We start from the raw sequence: 21,894 nt of genomic DNA, 5'->3' as shown, positions 1-21,894 counted from the left end.
TTTTTAAAAACCTTTTGGGGTAGTTAACAGGCATATTTCTCAGCAGGGTCACTGTTGGAATTTAGAGTGGTGTTACCTATCTGACAGGATGTTTTGCAAATCTAGTCCCTCCCACTTTGCTTATAATATCCTTCCCCAGTCATTGTGACACCCCAAACACACTCCCACATATTTCCTAATGCCCTGAGTACAGTATCATCTCTTTTGAAAACTACCAATTATTACACTGAGAGAAAGCTGCAAGCTTTCTTTTTTTTTTTTGGAAAACTGATTGTTTTGGGAGAATTTACATTTTCTTTGGATTCACAGATGTCTGTGTTTAAAGGCAATACTTTTACAAGTGAATGTGTTACTTTAAGGAGACAGACTTGTACTTAATTTGATGTATTGTTCTGAAAATGTCAGTAATTAAGATTTACCCATATTCTAGGAAGAAACTGCATAATGAGTATAGAGTTTTATTTTGGAGTGACAAACATTTTGGAACTAGGTGGTTGCATGGCATTGTAAACGTAGTAAATGCCATTGAATTTTAGTCATGTGAATTTTACCTCAATTTTTTTTGGAAGTTGGAAAAAAAATCAGCCCTTATTTTAAATCAGTTGCTTCAATGTTAAGTGTGAATTAACTTTGACTAGATTCCATGAAGAAACTGATTTGTGTTTCTTCTGTTCAATGAACTACCTCTAATACCCATAGTCCCTGACATATAGTAGGAACTCATTAAAAACTTGTTGATGAATTAAAGGCAACTTAGAATTTTTCTTTTTTTAAGAGGTGAAGTCTCACTATTTTGCCCAGGCTGGACTCTTAACTCCTGGACTCGGCCAATCTTTCCTAGTAGCTGAAGCTATAGGCATGCCTTGCCATGCCCAGTTTAGGATTTTTTTTAGTGGCTTTCTACTACCCATTTGTAACTTCATGGTTACTATTCCAGTGGCCAGTTTAGATTTTTAACTGAGACCATATATTTAATGCAACAAATATTTGGGATTTTAAAGCCGAAACACCCATTATTATGTGTCAGGCACTGTATTTTTAAAAATGCCGCCTTCACACCAATTGTGAGGCAAAAGTTATAAATTATACAACATGAAGTGGCTTAAAAATGTTTTCCAGGGTTACACAGATAGAGATTTGGACCCATAATGTCTTTCCCCAGAGCTGCCGTATACCCTCTGTCCTCCAGCAGAAGTTAAGGTTGGAATTTTCAGGCCAAGGCATCATTGGATACTTAAGTCTTGGGTTGCACAGCACTGCTAACTAAAGCTTACGAATTTGACCCAAGTAGTTGGGGAAGTACTTATTTGATTCATTAAGCAATAGGATCTGTTGGTGTGGGCCCCACCCTAAAGCAGCCTAGGCCCACCCTTCAATGTATTTTTGTAAAGCCTTTGTTCATTTTCCTATCCAGAATGAGGTCTGCAGCCCATACCACCTGTGAAAACCTCCACAGTACCCTGTTTAATGCTGCCAATTTTGTATATCTTGTTCTTGCCCTCTCATCACCATGAATGAGTCAAATGATGAGTAAGTGGAAATTGTTTTGTGATGTATGGCTAGACAGCACAGTAGTGGCCAAGAAACATTTGGGCTCTGTCAGCCTGAAACTTCAGCATGAGAGCCCCTGACATATGGGGTGATAGTTTTCCATGTAGATGAGGTTTGCCCCTTCCCTTGCCAGAATTATGTATTTTAACCTTTTTTTCTCATACTAGTCTTTTCCATATTAGGGTTCCATAAAAAGAAATTTTTCCTGGGTAACTCAGAAAGGGCTTTCCGCTGTCTCCACACTGCCCTGTCTGGTGCAATGGCTGCCATGAGTTTTTATCAGCTGTGTGTCACCCATCTCTCCTCTGCTTTGGACACTTTCTTTTAGTCACCAGCATTCTATAATATGGCAAACAACCAGATAATATAATCTTTAACCAATTATATGGAAACAGGCATTTAAATCTCTTGAGGGCCTGCACACCTGTCCTCCCAGACTTAATAACTGTTCATTCTGTATTTGGAGCCGGGAGCCCCAGAACTCTGGCCTTCCCGTAAGTAGCAAGGTGTTATTATATATATATACTTTGCCTCTGGGTCAAAATAGACCTTTGGTCTGGGTTTACCTGTCAACATGCTACTCTGGTTTGATTGCAGAGAGGCTAGGAGACAGTGATGAGTAAGCACATGCCTACTCAGGGTATAGGACTTGAAGTAGGATGAACGGTCTTTAATGGACCCTCTGTATTATTTTGAGGACAATAATTTGGCTCCACTTAATTTTTTATTGTTGTAGTTTTATTTTTTGGGTAAATCTATATGTTCTCCACCAGAATTTTGAACCTCTGTTTTAATTCCATTCCTGAGATTTTTTTAGAGTATCAAAAGTGATATGATGTTATCACTGAGAATAACATTTTGGAATTTAGTTGAGAGCTGATGTTTCTAGAAACTCCATTTGTTCCCCCCTCCAGACTTGTAAGGAGTCCAGGGCAGCGGAATTCATCGGTCTGCATTTCCACCCTTGTTACGTAGTGACCCAGTGGAATTGAACTGGGTACTCCTCCTCTATCCAATTCCTCCTCTTGCCATCACCAGAAGCTGTTAAGGAAAAGAGGGAGAGTAGGTAGCACACATTTGTATCTGTCAAATAATCAGGGAGCCACCTTAAAAACCTTTTCAGTGCAGTTCTCTCAAGGATTATCCTTTTGCGGACTAAATATACATATTTCTTGGTTTTTCTAAGAACCAGCAGGTTGTTGTTCTGTTGTGGATTTTCAAATTAGGACTGTGGTTGACGTTAACTCTAGGCATGTCCCTGCTGTTAAGGAATTAGAGTGATGGATGATTTATTATTTGTGAAAGATTTAAAAAGGCCCCCTCTAAAGAACCACCCCCAGTCTTTTTTCTAGTTAAAAATGTCACTTTGCTACCTTCTTGTCATATTTGAATGCCTTTAGATAAACAAAGCACTCCTGAATTATCAAGATTGGGTTTGTTTATTTACATATATTTTCTGGGGTAAGAGCCTCTGAAATATTTGTGGTTCACTGAAAAAGAAATAGCCTTTAAAAAGAGGAGTCTGTGAGTAGCTCTTCTGAATCTCACAGAGCATTAGATGTTCGTGAAGTGTCCAGCCTCTTCCTGCTCTCAGGGAACACACATGCAGGTGGGGTCGTGGAAAGGGCAGGTGTGAGGAAGCCGGAGTCTAATCCAGCTCATCCCCCTGGCTGTGCAACCCAGGCAGGCTGCTCCTTCCCTAGTGACTCCTTTTTCTAACAGGCATCTAAATGCCATTCTATCTCTGTGATTCTGGTGCACCATACAGGATTGGAACTCAGAGAGGGAGGAGGCTGAGAGAGGCCCTGTGTCTAGAAATAACTTCATAGAAGAAGAGGGGCCAGAATTCAGTGCATTCAGTCCTGAGGGCATTTGAAGAAGGAGCAAGGAAAGGTGCAAGAGCATCGCACATATAGAAAGGAACACAAGGAAAGGCTCAGAGACCAGGAGGGGTGAGATGGCAAGACCTGGTCAAAACCAAGAGGGTTGTTGCATGGTAGTGGGAGGGTCACTTGGCCAGATCCTTTCTGATGAGTCAAACGAGGAGGGGTCCTGGAAGCCAGGCAGGATTAGTGTAGGACAGTGCCTTTGAAGGCCCTGAGCAGAATCAAAGGCCTCGGGCTGCATTTAAAAGTTAGTTTCACTGGAATTTTCAGGGTAGGTTGGAATTAGGAGAGCCAGGGTTTAACTGGGGACACATATGCCCATCATGGCAGGACTTGCAAATGAAGTATATCTACAAAGCAATTTTGGCATGCAGCATTAGACGTGGAGAGAAGACAGGACTGAAGATGCAAGGAGTATTGTCGCTGGAATCTAAGTGACCATTGAAGCAGTGAACATAGATTATGCTAATTTCATCAATTACAGCATCACTGTTTAAGATTTTAGTCTTTTTTTCTTTGTAATACCCATGAGTAGACACATTACCACCTGCAGAATTTTAAACTTTTAACTTTTTTATCTCCACTTTTAATTAACTGCTGGAGCGTAAATTTTAAGTACTTTCTTCCTTTCCGTTGAAATGTGTTATATATGGAGGGGTTGGCATTTTTTAATCCTCTATACTAAGGATTGTAAACTATGGGCCAAATCAGGCCCGCCACCTGTTTTTGTAAATGTGGAACACAGCCACACACATTCACTTACAGCTGTCTGTGACTGTTTTCACATGCAGAGTTGGGTGGTATGACAGAGACTGTGTGGCTCTTAACAGAAAAAGTGTTCTGACCTGTGTTCTCTACTCTTCATTGTTGTTGTTTTTTATTTATTTATTTATTTGTACCTTTTTTCCCCGCTTTCTGCTTTCTTAAAATAGCCTTTCACAGCCCCTCCATAAATTTCATTTGAGTCTTGCCCTCGACATGTTTCTCGTAAACTATAAACTGGGTAAATATAGCCATTCCCTGAAAAGAGTGGGGCCCTCCTGGGACAGGACACAGCAGCATCTTTGGAGGTTGCAGGGGTTATGACTGTGTCACATCTTTGTCCCTTTCTTCTGTCACAGGGAATAAGTATTACCATGGAGCTCACTGCCTTCTATCACAACAACACACCCAGTTAGATTAACAAAATGCAAGAAAAATCCTAAGACACTATTAAGAGTTCTGTCCCTTACAGTGGGTTCCATCCTAACTTTATGAACTAAATGCTAAAAATGAAAGAGTATTAAAGGAAACTTTGTTATTGTTTGTTGTATGTGTATGTTAACTTTTCATGGTGAAACTGTGCTTTAAACAGAAATAAATTTTATTTATTTTCTTTACTCTTATTTCTAGCCACGGTCTGAAAAAGTTCTTTTCTTGTCGCGGAATTGCAATTGCGGTTGAATATTTTTGGAAGCTTGGCAACAGAAACATCACCGTATTTGTCCCTCAGTGGAGAACAAGGCGTGATCCTAATGTCACAGGTGAGGCAAACTGATTTTTTCAGATTTCTAGTGAAATGTTTAGTGAGTCAGCTTATAATTGCAACACATGCTGTTTAGAATAGAGCTGTGTGCCATGGGCAGCAGCTTTAAAAATGAAATTGTAAATCTACCACACCTAGCAAAACATCAATTGAAGAGTGTGCCACAGCATCAGAAATACTAGGGGGTAGGATGGAAAGTTAACATAGTTATTTATACAGGAAGTTATGTTAAGAGTTCATTATATATCACATGTTTTCTTTTTACTTTCTAAAAAATGTCTTTTTATTAGGCTGGGTTTCTGACTGTTTAGATAGTATTTTTGAAGTCACTTCATAAATTTGGCCCCTTCAAGTTATGTGTTTTTAACAGTCTATTTAATGGCTTAATATAAATCATTTCTGTTAACTGTAAAGTACTCTGGCTGACCTGCAGGCCACACACGAAAGATTTGAACTTACTATGAATCATGAAATGTTCCAGAGAAACTTCAGGTTGTTTGTGTCATAGGTCATGATAGGAAGATAGGTGAAAGGGCTGTGTCAGGCACCTTAACACATCAGGGTGCCTGGAAAAATAAAGTAGATTGTGGGGAGGGAGGGTGAGTGAGTACAGGACTTGCCCAGCACATTAAACAGGAAGTGAAATTTAGTCACTTAGTGGGGCAGAAATGGTCAAACCACACAGTTCCCAAGTATTCCCAACTTCCCCCATTTTGAAGAGTATATTCATCTTAACAGAGGGTACATAAGGAATGAAGCAGATCTACTCATTTTGTTATTTTTGCAATTGGGTCCCTGAAGGAGTCTCTCTTTTTTTTTTTTTTTTTTTCCTGAGATGGAGTCTCGCTCTGTCACCCAGGCTGGAGTGCAGTGGCACGATCTCGGCTCACTGCAACCTGCACCTCTTGGGTTCAAGCGATTCTTCTGCTTCAGCCTCCCAAGTAGCTGGGACTACAGGCACGCACCACCACGCCCGGCTAATTTTTGTATTTTTAGTAGAGATGGGGTTTCATCATATTGGCCAGGCTGGTCTCGAACTGCTGACCTTGTGATCCACCCACCTCGGCCTCCCAAAGTGCTGGGATTACAGGCATGAGCCACCACACCCTGCCAAAGGAGTCTCTTAATGCTTACATGCTCTGCATTGCTTAAGTCAGTGGTGAGTACCATTGTAGGGAATGCAGGTGTGGGAATCTCAGACCCTGAGTTTTTAGCTGCTTTTTGCCCATTACTGGTTTTCTGAAATGTAGCTTTGACCCTCCATTCTCCACTGTCACCACCCATCCCCCATGAAAACCGGCAAATATTTGTATGGACACCTTTGAGAAGTTGGATAGGAGGCCAGTAGGAGGAGGCTTCAACAGACTCTTGGCATAAGGATCTTTCTTGGGATTGGGGTAGAACCATTTGTCCCTCCTATCCCTAGATCTGCCCTAGTCCCACCCCTACCCTCTCTCAGGGTCTCTTATCATCCCTCTCTTTGTCCTCTATTTCTTGTAGTATAGCTCTGAAAGAATTTTTGATGGTAGGCTTCATTAAATACCCAGGCTGGAGTGCAGCAGTGCAATCTCAGCTCACTGCAACATCTGCCTCCCAGGTTCAAGCGATTCTCCTGCCTCAGCCTCCTGAGTAACTGGGATTACAGGCACACGCCACCATGCCTGGCTAATTTTATATTTTTAGTAGAGATGGGGTTTCATCATGTTGGCCAGTCTGGTCTCGAACTCCTGAGCTCAAGTAATCCACCTGCCTCAGCCTCCCAAAGTGCTGAAATTACAGGCGTGAGCCACCGTGCCTGGCCTACTATTCTTAAGAAGCAAATGAGTTTAATCTTTTTATGTTTAAAAAATAACTGAAGTTAGTTCATATGTTGTTTTTGCCTTAGTATGGGTCTTGTTTTTTTTTTTTTTTTTTTCCCTCCTAGTGAGTTAGTAAAATTGAGTCAGTAGAAAAAAGGTTTTCTACAGCTCTCCATGTGAAACATTTGAGTGTACTTTCATTTCTTGATACATTTGGGAAGATAGCCCTTTTCTGAATGTATATTCAACTTATTCCACGAACAGAACAGCACTTCTTAACCCAGCTCCAGGAGCTCGGAATATTATCTTTAACTCCTGCCCGGATGGTCTTTGGAGAAAGAATTGCTTCTCATGATGACAGGTATGAAAGGCCATTCTCCTTCCTAAGGCTGGAGTGGGGTGGTGAGGAGCCAGCCACCTGCTCTGCTGAACAGGTCCACGCTTTTAGAGGACCTGCTTGATGCGGGGGGTTTAATATTTGTGGTCATTAAGGTGATATGCTTAGTGATATTTGCTACATAGTTTTTAGAAACATCACAAAAGAAACTGTTTTTGTGTTTTAGTAAAACATGGCTGAAACTCTGTAAGTAAAAGCAGATATTGTAGTCTCTGGTTGGTAGGTGCTTAAAGTAATATTTGTCTTGTCTTAGTGTGGCAGGCTTGAAAATGGTTTCAAATAGTAACTCCTCCCAGTCTACTTTTGATCAGTGACTTAGCCTATTATCATAATGCCTGGGTCCTCAGGGTTTCTTCTGCGTCATAGAAGTGTCTCAACTGACCCTACTGTGATAGGAGTAAGCTGCATTTCTTTTTTTTTTTTCTTGAGATGGAGTCTCACTCTGTCGCGTAGGCTGGAGTGCGGTGGCACAGTCTCAGCTCACTGCAACCTCTGCCTCCTGGGTTCAAGCAATTCTCCTGCCTCAGCCTCCCAAGTAGCTGGGATTACAGGCACGCACCACCATGCCCAGCTAATGTTTATATTTTTAGTTTAGCAGGTTGCAGTGAGACAGGGTTTTTCCATGTTGGCCAGGATGGTCTTGAACTCCTGAACCTCAGGTGATCTGCCCACCTTGGCCTCCCAAAGTGCTGGGATTACAGGTGTGAGCCACCACACCCAGCCTATAAGCCTGCATTTCTTAGCTTGGCATGTAACTCAGGCAGCAGGTACTAGTGCATCTGAGTCACCAAGATTTCGTCTGTGCCTTTTAAATATTTTGTTTTGTTTTTGAGATAGAGTTTCACTGTGTCACCCAGGCTGGTGTGCAATGGCACAATCTCAGCTCATTGTAACCTCCACCTCCCAGGTTCAGGCCATTCTCCTGCCTCAGCCTCCCAAGTAGCTGGGATTACAGGCATGCACCAGCACGCCTGGCTAATTTTTGTATTTTTAGTAGAGATAGGGTTTCACTATGTTGGTAAGGCTGGTCTCAAACTCCTGATGTCAGGTGATCCACCCATCTCGGCCTCCCAAAGTGCTGGGATTACAGGCATGAGCCACTGCGCCTGGCCCTTTTTAAATTTTTTTCTAAAAACTTTATTGAGCACTAACCAAATTTGATACACTGAGGTAGGTTCTGGGGACACACATGATTCAGATGCACCTCCTGCCCTCAAGAATTTTGAGAATACATGTGCATAAGTAACAAGGGAGTTTTGCTGTGGTTGAGTAAGAGAAGGTTCCAAACTTAACCAATGGAAATAGGACCAGTTTTTAAAATCCTCCTCATGGTATGAAATTAGTAGCATGTCTACTAGTATTTGGGAAGCTAGTGGTAGCTGTTTATTCTTTTCTCCCCTGCATTTGCCCTGTTTATTTTCATCTGGCTTATAGCACTGACAGCACCCCTGGTGTTTTTGCCTGTGTTCCACCAAAACACCATTCCGTTGAAGATAGTGTTTAGCTTGTGACCCAAGCTAGTGAATGGTAGTCAAATGGGTAAGAGATGAAAAGAGGGCCTGGGGAGAGGGATGAGGGGCTTGGGACCACAGCAGACATATATTCATTCACCAGAAGGGCCTTCTCATTGACAGTCCCTTGCCCTGCACCAGGCTGGTATGCAAGACCAGATCTGATGGGTGAGAATCAGGTGGCATGGAAGAGCCGAAAGAGGATACCATATGTGGGTGCCTGGGGGATAGGTGAGAAGTACTAGAAGGTGGAATGGAAGGAGACTTCCTGCCCAGCCCTGTGACACAGGCAGGGACCCTGCAGGGCTCAGGTCCTCTAACACAGCAGCTTCATTCTCACACCAGCAGGGTTGGAACACACACACAAGTATGCAAACTAAGCTCTTGTTTGGCTGATATGGCTCTTTGGGTTTTTAGAGGACATGTATATATGTTCTCATTCACAGTACATGATCAGAAGCCTTACTGCCTATTTTTGTTAGTGGCAAACATTACCACTTACAACTCATGCCAGTTAGAAGTCATTTGTAAGGCCGGGCGCCGGTGGCTCACGCCTGTAATCCCTGCACTTTGGGAGGCCGAGGCGGGCGGATCATGAGGTCAGGAGATCGAGACCATCCTGGCTAACACGGTGAAACCCCGTCTCTACTAAAATACAAAAAAAAATTAGCCGGGCACGGTGGCGGGCGCCTGTAGTCCCAGCTACTCGGGAGGCTGAGGCAGGAGAATGGCACGAACCCGGGAGCGGAGCTTGCAGTGAGCCGAGATGGTGCCACTGCACTCCAGCCTGGGCGACAGAGTGAAGACTCCGCCTCAAAAAAAAAAAAAAAAAAAAAAAAAAAAAGAAGTCATTTGTAAAATGTTATTTAATAAAGCCAAAGAACTAAATCATATTTAATTTCCAAGGTTTTCTAAGATCTCTGAAACTAATGAAGTTTTTAAAATCCCTGTTAAGTACTCATCACTGCTAGTAAAAGCAGTTGTCTGTACCTTTAATTCCAGTGAGTCCCTTAATTTATTTTTTATTATCTTGGTCTACATATCCTTAGACAAATGTGGTCACCCTAACTTACGAGATAAAATTCACATTATCCTCACAGATTTCTTATTAAGAGGGTCTGAGCATGAATAATCAGCAGTGAAATGGAAGTCTTCACTGCTTCATCCTTTCCCTTTTTTATCACCAGGTATCCTGTCATATCTTCCATTTGAGTGAATCTATAACTTAGTCTAAATAAAATGGCAATTCTAGATACCTCTTTTTAAATCAGAGCAGTGTGAACCTGTGAATTTTTTTTTTCTTTTTTTGAAACACTCTCGTTTTGTTGCCCAGGCTGGAGCGTAGTAGCACGATCTTGGCTCACTGCAACCTCCACCTGCTTGGGCCCAGATGATCCTCCACCTCAGCCTCCTTGAGTAGCTGGGACTACAGGGAACACCTGGCTAATTTTTTGTATTTTTTTTGTAGAGACGGGGTTTCACCATGTTGCCTAGACTGGTCTCAAACTCCTGGGCTTGAATGATCCGCCCACCTCAACCTCCCAAAGTGTTGGGATTATAGGCATGAGCCACCACACTCGGCTTGAACTTATGAATTTTTAAAAAGAAAAGAGAATTGTAAGGCTGATTGTACTAAGCAGCTAATCTTAGAACCAGAATACTGTTGCTCAGTAACTTAAATCTGAATAATGATTTCACAGGCTTGTCAGCTCTCATTCTCTGCTCTGGTCTTCATGTATTCTTATTAACACTGTTTACTGATAATACAACTTTTGAATAAATTATAGTTTAGATCACTTAACAAAAGAAATTGTATGAAAGACAATCTATTTTATAATCACACTAATAATTTTAGAGATATTCACCATTCTGATTGATCTTCAGTTGATAGGGGCTAAACTTTTCTGTGGCCTAGCCTTGGTTAAATTCTTTGATGGTTTTCCTATGAAGAGGAACTCTTCTCTTATTTTCTTATAACATGGCTTCTCTGAGCCAAGGATGCCTGTTGCTCATTTTAAACTCTCTTATATTACCATAGGTTTCTACTACACTTAGCGGACAAAACTGGTGGTATAATTGTGACAAATGATAATTTCAGAGAATTTGTGAATGAGTCAGTCTCTTGGAGAGAAATTATTACAAAAAGGTAATATTTTCTTCTTTGTCTTTGGTCAGAAAAGTTTTGTTTTGTTTTGTTTTTAATTGTTTCTGTGTGCATTTTGTTTGTTTTGTTTTCTATATTCCTTGGCCCCACAGAAGGCAATATAAGGGACCAAAGTATCATAAGACTGTGCTGTACTCCCACTTCATAGGTGACTGGCCCCTCCAGGTAAGCAGGGGCCCAGCGCAGAGCAGCAGCAGAGCTGGCAGTGATGAGTGTGGACATGCTCTGCTCTCACTGCAGCCTTCTAGGGCATCGGAGTTCTCCTGCATGCAGCAGGAGGCACAGTTAAGTGTGATGGAGCACAAACGGCTTCCTAGTTTACTCAGCTGTGAAGTGAAAGGGTGAACTTCATGGCAGCTGGGATTCCAGCAAGAGGAAAGGCCCAAAAGCAATGTGTGCTGACTGGGCTTTCCCTTCTTCATGGTCTGGAGAGAATCTTTCCACTTTTTAATATCTGATGCTTTTCTGGAGGTTTTTATGGTCAGTTTAATCATCTATATTGAAAACATCTTTAGATATCCAAAATAAAACAAAGTTACGTCAAGAGTTTAGCATTCACTGCTGTTTTTCATTTGTAATAAAACCATGAAGGTGTCCACTGCTAAAAAATGCCCTAAGATGAGTGGGCACTGGCTGCTAGGACTTTTTGTTAACAACTCTCACCTGACCAGTTATTTAAAATAGAAAGCAAGGGGCTGTGATAGTGCCAGGGATAAGTCACATAGGCCAGAAATCTTAAAACATAAAGTGAACATACCTCACGCTAAGTATAACTAATATATAGTAAAACTCGCAATATAGCTAGGATAACTAGATATTTATCCCTGTTTGGGTTTCACACTTGTACCTTGCCTGGTATTTATATTTTCCTAAATTATTAGATTTTAGAAAAAGAGACTGTTACGAAAGCCCAGGTGAGAGTTAATTACTGTATGCGTTTTGACACCTGTGCTGTTAAAAAGCTGTTGTTGATAGCTGAACCGAGAATGAGAATCAGTCTTTGACCTTCTGGGCACAGTTAATGAGCCACTAATCTTGTAGGGCATGTTTCTGTTGGACCTCTGCCTGGGCTCATTGTCAGTATTTACTGACACTCATCCATGTATGCATGGAGGGTTTAAATGCAGTCAAGACTGGTGTTCTCCAGCCAAGCTGTTGCTTTCAGCATTCACAAAAACAAGGCAGAAAGGAGACCTGGACAACAAGCACAGGCACTTGGACTTTTAAGATTATTTTATTTTCTGTTTTCCCCGATATGGTAAATAGTGGTCTAAAGACCTCAGATTTCCTTTATTCATATATCGTTTTCCTTTTTAAAAATATTATTTTCAGTGGGTTTGCTTATGGACACATTTATTGCCAGTTTTATTCAAAAAATTAAACCTTCATTCAGCATTTGTGTCCTAAGCTGACAGTCTTTAAATCTTATTTTTCTTTTTTTTTTTTTTTTTTTTTTTTTGAAGCGGAGTCTCGCTCTGTCGCCCGGGCTGGAGTGCAGTGGCCGGATCTCAGCTCACTGCAAGCTCCGCCTCCCGGGTTCATGCCATTCTCCTGCCTCAAGACTCCCGAGTAGCTGGGACTACAGGCGCCCGCCACCTCGCCCGGCTAGATTTTTGTATTTTTTAGTAGAGACGGGGTTTCACCGGGTTAGCCAGGATGGTCTTGATCTCCTGACCTCGTGATCCACCCGTCTCGGCCTCCCAAAGTGCTGGGATTACAGGCTTGAGCCACCACGCCCGGCCACTAAATCTTATTTTTCAAAGTTATATTGAAAGTTATATTAGAAGAAGCAGCGGCTTCCTAAGCCCAGTACAAATCTGCAAGTCTTAATGAGAAATTTGAGGGCCGGCTGATAAAATGTTCTGACTCTATTGTATTTATGTCCAAAACAGACATTAAAAGGGTTTGACTTGGTTGTTTTCCCTGCTTTTAGGCAGTTGAGCAGTCTTAGGATTTGTAGGCTGACCTGACCGTTGCTTTGGCATCGGGTGGCTGCTTTGGGATCCTTATGTAGACCCTGGGCAGTGAGGACCCTGTTTCTCAGCCTCATGGTGTTCTGTGTTGTAGGCTGCTGCAGTACACATTCGTGGGGGACATATTTATGGTTCCTGATGATCCTCTGGGAAGAAGTGGACCTCGATTAGAGGAGTTTCTTCAGAAGGAAGTCTGTCTTAGGTATTTCCTTTTTCAGATTGTCTTATATTAAAACATCTGTTTCAACTCTTTGTGCTTTAGTGCAAGTGCTGTCTTTATCAATTAAAAATGGCATTTAAAAATTATTATTATTATTATTATTATTATTATTATTATTATTATTATTTTGAGACAAGGCCTTGCTCTGTCACCCAGGCTGGAACGCAGTGTCATGATTTCGGCTCACTGCAACCTTTGCCCCGCCGGGCTTCAGCAATCCTCCCACCTTAGCCTCGCGAGTAGCTGGGACCACAGGCGTGTATCACCACGCCCAGCTCTTTTTTTGTATTTTAATAGAGACAGGGTCTTACCATGTTGTCCAGGCTGGTCTGAAACTCCTGAGCTCAAAGAATCCGCCTTCCTCTGCCTCCAAAAGTGTTGGGATTGTAGGCGTGAGCCACCATACCTGGCCAAAAAAATTTTTTTTAAGCCTTAAATTTAGTGCTGGTTTCATATATTTGGAAGCTAATGTAGCAAGCATCCCAGATTTTCAACTGTAGTCCTTTCAGTTTTCATCCTAGGAAAAGATAGAAGCCAAACTTTTTTTGTGGGTTTATTTTTATTGATTTTTTTTTTTTTTTTTTTGAGATGGAATTTCACTGCCAGGCTGGAGTGCAATGGCGCGATCTTGGCTCATTGCAACCTCCGCCTCCCAGGTTCAAGTAATTCTCCTGCCTCAGCCTCCCGAGTAGCTGGGATTACAGGTGCATGCCACCACGCCTGGCTAATTTTTTGTATTTTTAGCAGAAACGGGGTTTCGCCATGTTAGCCAGGCTGGTCTCAAACTCCTGACCTCAGGTGATCCACCCACCTCAGCCTCCTAAAGTGATGGGATTACAGGCATGAGCCACCTTGTCCAGCCTTTTTGTGGGTTTAAAAAGACAGCCGGGGCCGGGTGTTGTGGCTCATGCCTGTAATCCCATCACTTTGTGAGGCCAGGGCAGGTAGATCACTTCAGGTCAGGAGTTCAAGACCATCCTGGCCAATATGGTGAAACCATGGCTTTACTAAAAATGCAAAAACTAGCTGGGTGTGGTGGTACGTGCCTGTAATCCCAGCTACTCGGGAGGCTGAGGCAGGAGAATCACTTGAACCCAGGAGGCGGAGGTTGCAGTGAGCCGAGATCACGCCACTATACTCCAGCCTGGATTACAGAGCAAGACTCTATCTCAAAAACAAGCAAACAAACAAAAAACAAAGCTGTTTTTCCAAGCTGGTGGTCACTTACTGGCGAACACTAGTTAGGTTCATCATGTATGTGTGAGAGCTCTCCCTCTGAACCATGAGTGCCTAATGGGCTCATTTTGTATGTGTGTCTTTTTACATTCATTTTCTAAAGTCATTTGCTTTGAACATGTTATGCTTACATTAATTACTTACTGCTCAGGAATCACTACCTGGGGGAACTGACCATTACTTTCTACCTTGACTGAATAGAAAAGCCAGTATTCCATATTTATCTGAAAATGATTTGGTAGTTTAGGTTTTCTTTGTTGTAGTTTGGGTTTGTTTTGTTTTTAGGACACCTTGTTAGTGGTTGTTTCTGTTTTCAGAATTCTTAGGTAACAGACATTAACCAAAGATGCCTGTGAACCTAACAGGCAGATCATAGGACCCCATGACTGATGTTTACTCTTTTTAAAAACTAAACCAGACTGCACTTCTGTGCATTCCCAGCTGGTATTTGCATGGGGGTGTGATGGGGGGGTCTAAGCTGAGAGGAAGACACACAGCTCTCTCAGCATTTTTAGGCAGTCACACTTTCCAGCCGATCTTTTTCATTTGTAACAGGAACCATTGGGAGTTGTAGGTTTGGATTCAGTGGTAGGTGGTGATGGTTTTTTTTTTTTACATGGTGATCTGTTCTACCTAGGAGACCACTACAATTTCAGCTCCCTGGTCTTGTGAATCATTTCTCTTTTGAGCCTTTGGGTTTTATGACACAGATGAGGACTTAATTCCCAAACGCCACGCTTCTCTACCCACATGAAGAGAATGGCAGCCTTTTTTTCCATACCTGGTACGCTCATCAGTCCATCTCGTTTTCCCTCCCCACATCTGAACTTTGGAAATCCCCTGCTGGGCTTCAGGCCCAAGGCCCGTGTGTGAGCATCAGTCACGTCTGCGGGTCACAGTTACCAGAAGGAGAGTCCTCTGCTTCCTCCCGCTCCTTGAGCAACCTGGCACGGGGTCTGTCCTGCCTGCCTTTTCACTCTCACCTGGTGGCTTTTTGTAGAGCTGCTCACAAATTGGTTAAGAAGTTGGGAATCACTTCCATCACAGAGGGGCTGTTGAAGTTGAGCTTTTGAAGTTGGGGAAACTTCAGCTAGCCTCATTTCTCACCTGCAGGTCGAGTCCAGTGGGAGGCTTTTGAGTGATACAGATGCCCTCCCTGTACACACATACTCGTACACACCCATGTGCATACAAGTGTGGGCACCCACCCACACCTCATCTAGACTGAGTCGGTGGGGACTGCCACTCTCCCCAAAAGGAGTCTCTTCTAATTTCTGTTAACCAGGGTCCTGCACAAAATCAAAATCTTGAGAAGAGTAAGACCCTGTTAAACCTTTTGAAAGCTCCCAAGGGCACCCTGGTTAGAGCCAAACAGCTGGATGGGGTCAGTCCTCACAGCAGAAGACCTGGGAGGGCGGTGCTCCCTCACGGAGTGCACTCATTCCCTGTCACACCTTGAGATGGCGTCAGTGGAATCCCCGCAGGCTCCTCTGTGGGCAGCTGATGTCACCACCTCCACCTCAGTCTTGCATCCTGCCTTTGGAAGCCAGGGAGTGGCATCCTGAGCCTCAAGGCCTGCCGCAGCTACCTTCTAAAATATCTCCATGATTTTTTATTTACTTATAACCCAACTCACCAGGACTTGCTTCCATTCACAGAGATATGCAGCCCCTACTCAGTGCCCTGCCAAATGTGGGCATGTTTGACCCCAGCTTCAGAGTCCCTGGCACCCAGGCAGCCAGCACCAGCCACCAGCCTCCGACCCGGATTCAGGGAGCCCCTTCAAGTCACTGGCTCCCTCAGCAGCCCCACTTCCCACTGCTGCCAACCCTCCCCAATCTCCAGCAGAACCTGCCCATGCCAGCTCAGCGATCTTCTGCAGAAACCAACGAGCTGAGGGAAGCCCTTCTGAAGATCTTCCCTGACTCAGAGCAAAGACTGAAAATAGACCAGATCTTGGTGGCCCACCCATACATGAAAGATCTAAACGCGCTCTCTGCCATGGTGTTGGATTGAAGATTGTTCTGAGAAGCTTGCGCTCAGGGCTGGCTGATCAAACTCAAGCTCACACCTGTACCTGATGGGAATGTGAAGAAACTTATTTCCCAGTGTAAACGCAGTTGTATAGGAAAAAAAATGTTTTGTGTATAAATCTGGGTTTTCAAAACCAGCTTTTTTCTATATATAAATTATGCTGCTATTACAGATTTAACATTTTCTGTTAAAGGAAAGTCTACATTTTCTGCCTGTTCAGAACTGTTTAATAGCAGTTACTCTTGAGTGTATTTACCTTTTTATGTTTTTTAAACTATTTTCCTTAAAGCCGAAAATATTGACAAATGGATATGGTTAGCCTTTATAAATAAATAAATAAATAAAAAGAGTTGCTTTCTTAAGGAAAGCAAGACCTCTTAAAGTATATTTTCTTGAGATGAATATGTCCCGTCACTACCATGAAGTGTGCTCACCCTTCCAGCCTCCTCTGCCCTCACCCCCAGAGTTAGAGTGGGTAAGAGTTGGTTTGTTCTGCAGTCTTTGGTTGGAGCATTGTGAAAGTGGACCCGCGGTGCCACTAGATGGCACTTGGTGCCTAGCCGTGGTGAATGACCAGGGCGAAGTTAGACTCACAGGATACCAGGGCTAGAAGATATTGTGGAGCCCATGGAGTCCCACCCTTCCCCTTCCACCCTGCGAAAAAGGGGATGGCCCAGTGTGCACGCCGTCCGGCCATACCCATAACCACAGCCACAGCTGAGGAGTGGCTGGGCAGGCAGCAGGCTCCCCAGCCAGGGCTTGACACGCTCACAGGCTAAGGCCTCCACACACCTGGCCTGGCTCTGGAAGTCACTTCTTAGCTTCTGAACACCATAGCGGGTTGTGAGGAAGTTTAATAAAGAGCCTGGTCACTGGCCATCTTGTGTCTGCAGCTGCAGAAGATGCCCCGATGTGGAGTTTGTACAGCTTTGCCAAAACATGGTTTTCTACTCTCAAAAATGACCCAAGCCAATAAATAGCATTAGTAGCTTCTGTTGGGGGGAGGGAGTGGGGGGGCCAGAGCCCCTGTATTTATTTTCCCTGTGTTTGTCTCTCTGGTGTCCTCCTAAACAGCCTTTCTTGTGAGTCTTTCTCAGAATTGATATCTTAATATTGTCTGTTCTAGGTGTTGCCCAAATTCAGTGTCAGTGAAGTTCTTTTCCTGGGCAATCTTAACATCTTTACTCTTACTGTCTGGACCTTCAAAGGGCTTTGTATTTTACACCTGCGCCCCCAGGCTGCTCATAGTCGGCTTCCTGCCTGTCCGTAGATCATGTCTCTCCTGGGCCTAAGGAGTGGAGGCTGAGGACTCAGTGCTGGTTTGTTCATGGTGAAGGGACTGGGAGGCATCCCAGAGTGCTACCTCCAGACCTGCTTCTTGGTTTTGTTTGATCGCTGCATCCTTCAAGGGATGAATCCAGAGCTCTCCATGAAGCCAGGCTTGTCCTTCAATCATGTTTCCTCTCAGATGCGTCCATGATGCCTCCTAATGTGGAACTGGTTGTTCATTGTTTGGCCGGTGGCCAAGTCACCCAGCTGTGGAAGCAGAGGTAGAAGACAAGGCCAGCCAGGAGGGCAACTTCAGTCACAGCTCCCATGCCTCAGCTTTGTACCTGTTTTCAAAAGCACAACTGAGGTGTGCGGACTGGGGCTGTCTTGCAGTGACTCTGGCCTTCTGGCTCACTTTTCGGTCCAGCAGCCTGGTTGACCCACTATTTCTCCTCTGCTTCAGAGAGGAAACCCAGGAGACGCCCTGACCGCCAGACTGAGTCTCCACCCATGCTGGCTGGTGCTGGCTAGGCTGAGGGGGTCACCACTTCTCCCGGCTCTAGAAGCTATTTGACCCTTGACGTTTGAGTTCTGTAAGTCTTTCTGTTCTGACTATTGCTTCGGAGAGATTGGCCTGTCCCCTTTCCCTTTCTTGGCTGTGGGAAAGAAGGAAGAGCAAAGTGCTCATTGGTTCCCTTCATCAGTGACAGCATGAGACGGAATTCATCATTCCTTCCGAAACCCCTCAGGTTTAGTTAAATTTAATATTTAAAAGCCCAAATTATCAAACCATTAAAAACTCATTACTGGTTCTCAGCCTCCCCCAGTACTAGCCTCAGTGTGGCTGCTGCGTAAGTATCTGTAGCCTGTCTACCTCCTGCAGCGGGGCCGCCCACCGCTTCCCTGTCTACTGCTCAGGCTCTCCCACTTCGTGGCATCCATGTAAAGTAGCTGGCAGAAGAGAGATGTCACCCTCATTCAACAGGCGGGATGTGTGTTGCTCAGAGAGGTTATCCTGAGGGGCTGGGTGATTCCCTGGCCTACATTCTTCCCGAGGCTCCAGGCCACTGTCTTCGGGAGTAAAAGAGCCTTGTCTGACCTTAATGCAAGCAGTCTGTTTGAACCCCTGTAGGCTGCATTCAGGAGACAGAAGGTGTCTGGGCCATCCTGGATGGCCGGTCAGCATTGCTAGGCAGGCTCGGCTATGTGGCTGGGACTCAGGCCTGGGTGGCTTTTGAGACCAGTGAAGGGAGAGCCGGCCTCCTGCCCATGCAGGCTTGTGACACGGCTGGGATATGAGGGAGGACTCAGATCTACACACAGAAATGCCTCTTTTCCCTGCCCTCCCCCAGCTCCCACCTGCCTCCCACACCTCAGGTGTGGCTGCCCGTGGAACCGTCCCTCAACCCCTTTCCTCGCACCTCCTCGTCTTCAGCCAGTTCCTGCAGTGTCTCTGACCCACACCTCCCGCCACCTGGCCGACTTGCCCAGGCAGTGGCTCTGGCTCACCTCCATCTGTTCATCACCTTCCTCCCCAGTGTTGCCATTTATCTCAGATGTTTTAGATTGAAACAGCCTGATTCCCAGAAGAATCCTCTTCATTCATTGCTAGTGCTTCCCCTCACCTCCCACTCTCCACTTCCCAGTTTGCAAATGTGGCTTTCGCCCACCAAGTGAAAGTGGACTGAGAGCAGCCCTTGGGGACAGCCCGGTGCCTGGCTGCAAGGCCGCCCTGGGGCTGTCTTGCTGGCGCACATGGCTTGACTGGACTTTCCCTGCTTCCCACCACTTCCCTCACTCCCAGACCTCCCTCATTCTTTTTGTCTCTTCTTTTTGCCTAAAGCCAGCCCTTAACACCCTATTCTTCCTCAGCAAATGGTTTGCAGACTAGCTGGAAAGGGCAGCTGGTGTTAAGAATGCAGGTTACCGGGCATGACCCAGCAGATGCTTGCCCAGTAGTTCTAGAGAAGGCCCAGGAATCTGCAAATGAGCACATTCCCCAGGCAGTTCCCATGCAGGTGATCCACGGACCACATGTTGAGAAACCGCAGTCACCCTTAGGGCTACACTGTCCCTGTCCCCACTGTCCCCTCTCTGTAGTGACCTCCAGCCCTGCCCTTCAGGAGTGCACTTCCCACTCTACTAGGAAACCCTATGGCATCCTCAGGCTCCCACGACCCGCAGCCTGCTCTGGGTCCCTCCCTCCTTCCACACCCACCCTCCGTATGATCCCCTGCTCTGCCCTTGTGCTTGGCTGCCCCCTGCCCGCTACTCTCAAGACACCCAGGGGTGGTGGGCCCTAACTGGCCAGCCCCTCCCAGCACTGTCCTCTGCCATCGAGACACCGCAATGCAGCCAGATTTACCTTCCAGTAACATACTTCTAGTCACCCCTCCTCCTGCGAAGTGATCTGCAATGGCTGTTTGACCAGAGCACCAAGTTCACACCTCCTGAGCTTGGTGTCCGTGGCTGTCCACCTCCTGTCCCCAAACACTCCCTGTGGCCACACGTTTCCCATGACCTGTGGGCTCCGCAGATGGACCTCTCTCCGCTAGAGATGCCCTTCTCCCAAATGGCTTCCCTCCTGGAGGGCCCAGCCTGGGTCTCGTCCCCTTTCCAGTGCTTCTGCCAGAAGCAGCCCCATGATGTTCTGTGACTGCACAGCACTTTGTGTCTTGCTCTGGGCACTTGCCGCTCTGGCTGGTGCTGCCGCCGCTGATTGTGTACTGTGTCTTGCTGCCCTTTCTAGACTGTGAGCTCCTCGCGGGCAGGGACCGCCTGTGTTCTCTGTATTTCCCACGGCGCCTAGCACAGTGCCTTGCACTTGATAGGTGCTCAATAAATGTCTGCTCAACTGAATTGGAGAACAGTGCCTTCTTGACTGCGGCATCTGGCAGCAGGACTAGTAAGAGGCCGGGAATCCACCGCCCTCTGGTGGGACATTGGGGTGGGACTGGGGTCACTCCACTCCCTTCTCCCTCCCCTGCCAGGCTCCAGCACACAGCATCCTGGGCACATGGATCCGGTGAGGGGTACCTGGCTCAGGCTGCGTACCAGATGCCCTCAGGCTTCCTGGCCAGGGTCGACACCTGGCCTAAGCTACGCCAGTCCGAGTCACTCCTGGCTGGAGAGTTCCTCTGTGGTGGTGGGAATCGTGGGATACCAGGCCCAGATCTGTCAGAAGCCATTGTCCACCCTGGGGGAAGCCGACCTGTGGCAGGAAAGAAGCGGTGATGTGAGAGAGGTTCCTGGCAGCATGAGCCTCGGGTTCCCGTTGTCAGGAAAGCCCTTCCTCAGATGTTGCCACACCCCAGTATTCTCACACACTTCCCTTTTTGCTTAAGCTGGTCGTTCCAGTTGGATTTACATCCCTTGAAATCGAGAGTCTTGAGTAACGTGTGTTACTGTCTTTAGCAAGGACTTGTAGATTGTTTAGAAAGGTCCAAAGACATGTGCAAACGTGGCTTCAGGAGTGTCCACCCCAGTCAGAAAATGCTGGAAGAGGCCGACCATTTCAGAGTTGGGTAACTTGAAACTCAGGCCTGGGGCCCCTCAGCAGAGAACTCAGCGTGGCCTTCGAGCTGTTCCCTGCTGCCGTGGCTCTGTGCCCATCCCACTGCCTCTTCAGTCCCCTGACGGCAGTTCTTTTCCCCAGTTCCCTAATTGGGCAGATGCCAGCACTGTTCATTTGGAGTTTGACTTTCTGTACACTTCAGAAGTGTAAGCATTATTTTATTATGCCTATTTTATAGATGAGGAGACTCAGTAATAATGCTTTCTACTTCAAGGGTGACTTGAGGAATAAACGTGGTGCTTAGAACTGTGCCCAACCCAGAGCCCTGCTTGGTGGCTGCTACTGGGGCTCTGATCAGCAGCCCTGCGGACACCTACCTAACTATTCCCCACCCTTCCAGGTCATCCCACACCCCCACCAGCCAGGTCTTATCTCCAAATGCTGAGCCGCCGTCCTCCAGGTTCTGAACACACTCCTTTATCCCTATGGGCCAACAATGAGGGTGCTTAGGTTAGGGCCTACATTTCTTTCAGTGCCTCAGCAGGGCTGTGGGAAGTCCAGCTGTGGTCTAGAGAGGACATTGTTCCTTGAACAAGGCAGGCACTCGGGAGAGTCCCTTGGGCGCCATCATCAGAGAAAGCACCCGGAGGAAGTGAGCACAGCCACTGCCTGCCCACAGGGTGCTGAGAAAGCTGAGGCCAGCAACCAGTGCTATGTCCTCACCACCCATGTGTCCAGCAAGCTTCTGTCTCCTTTAATCCTCACCTCACTCCTGAAGTGCTGCTATTATCTCCATTTTGCAGAGGAGGAAACTG

The 21,894-nt window shown here is 45.5% G+C and overlaps 1 protein-coding gene across 1 annotated transcript in view; it reads left to right on the top strand.

Annotated features, from left to right (window-relative positions):
- N4BP1 (NEDD4 binding protein 1) overlaps positions 1–20,424 on the top strand; it is a 75,404-nt gene extending 54,980 nt beyond the window's left edge. Inside the window, exons 3-7 of the mRNA XM_007992590.3 lie at positions 4,830–4,960; positions 7,026–7,122; positions 10,708–10,815; positions 12,901–13,008; positions 15,921–20,424. Of these exons, the coding sequence (XP_007990781.3) occupies positions 4,830–4,960; positions 7,026–7,122; positions 10,708–10,815; positions 12,901–13,008; positions 15,921–16,278 (802 nt within the window). The 3' untranslated portion in view covers positions 16,279–20,424. The remainder of the gene's footprint in view (positions 1–4,829; positions 4,961–7,025; positions 7,123–10,707; positions 10,816–12,900; positions 13,009–15,920) is intronic.
- Positions 20,425–21,894: the final 1,470 nt, after the last annotated feature.

Source organism: Chlorocebus sabaeus, chromosome 5, assembly GCF_047675955.1.
Source record: "Chlorocebus sabaeus isolate Y175 chromosome 5, mChlSab1.0.hap1, whole genome shotgun sequence".
NCBI lineage: Eukaryota > Metazoa > Chordata > Mammalia > Primates > Cercopithecidae > Chlorocebus > Chlorocebus sabaeus.
This window is presented reverse-complemented; position numbering and strand designations above follow the sequence as displayed.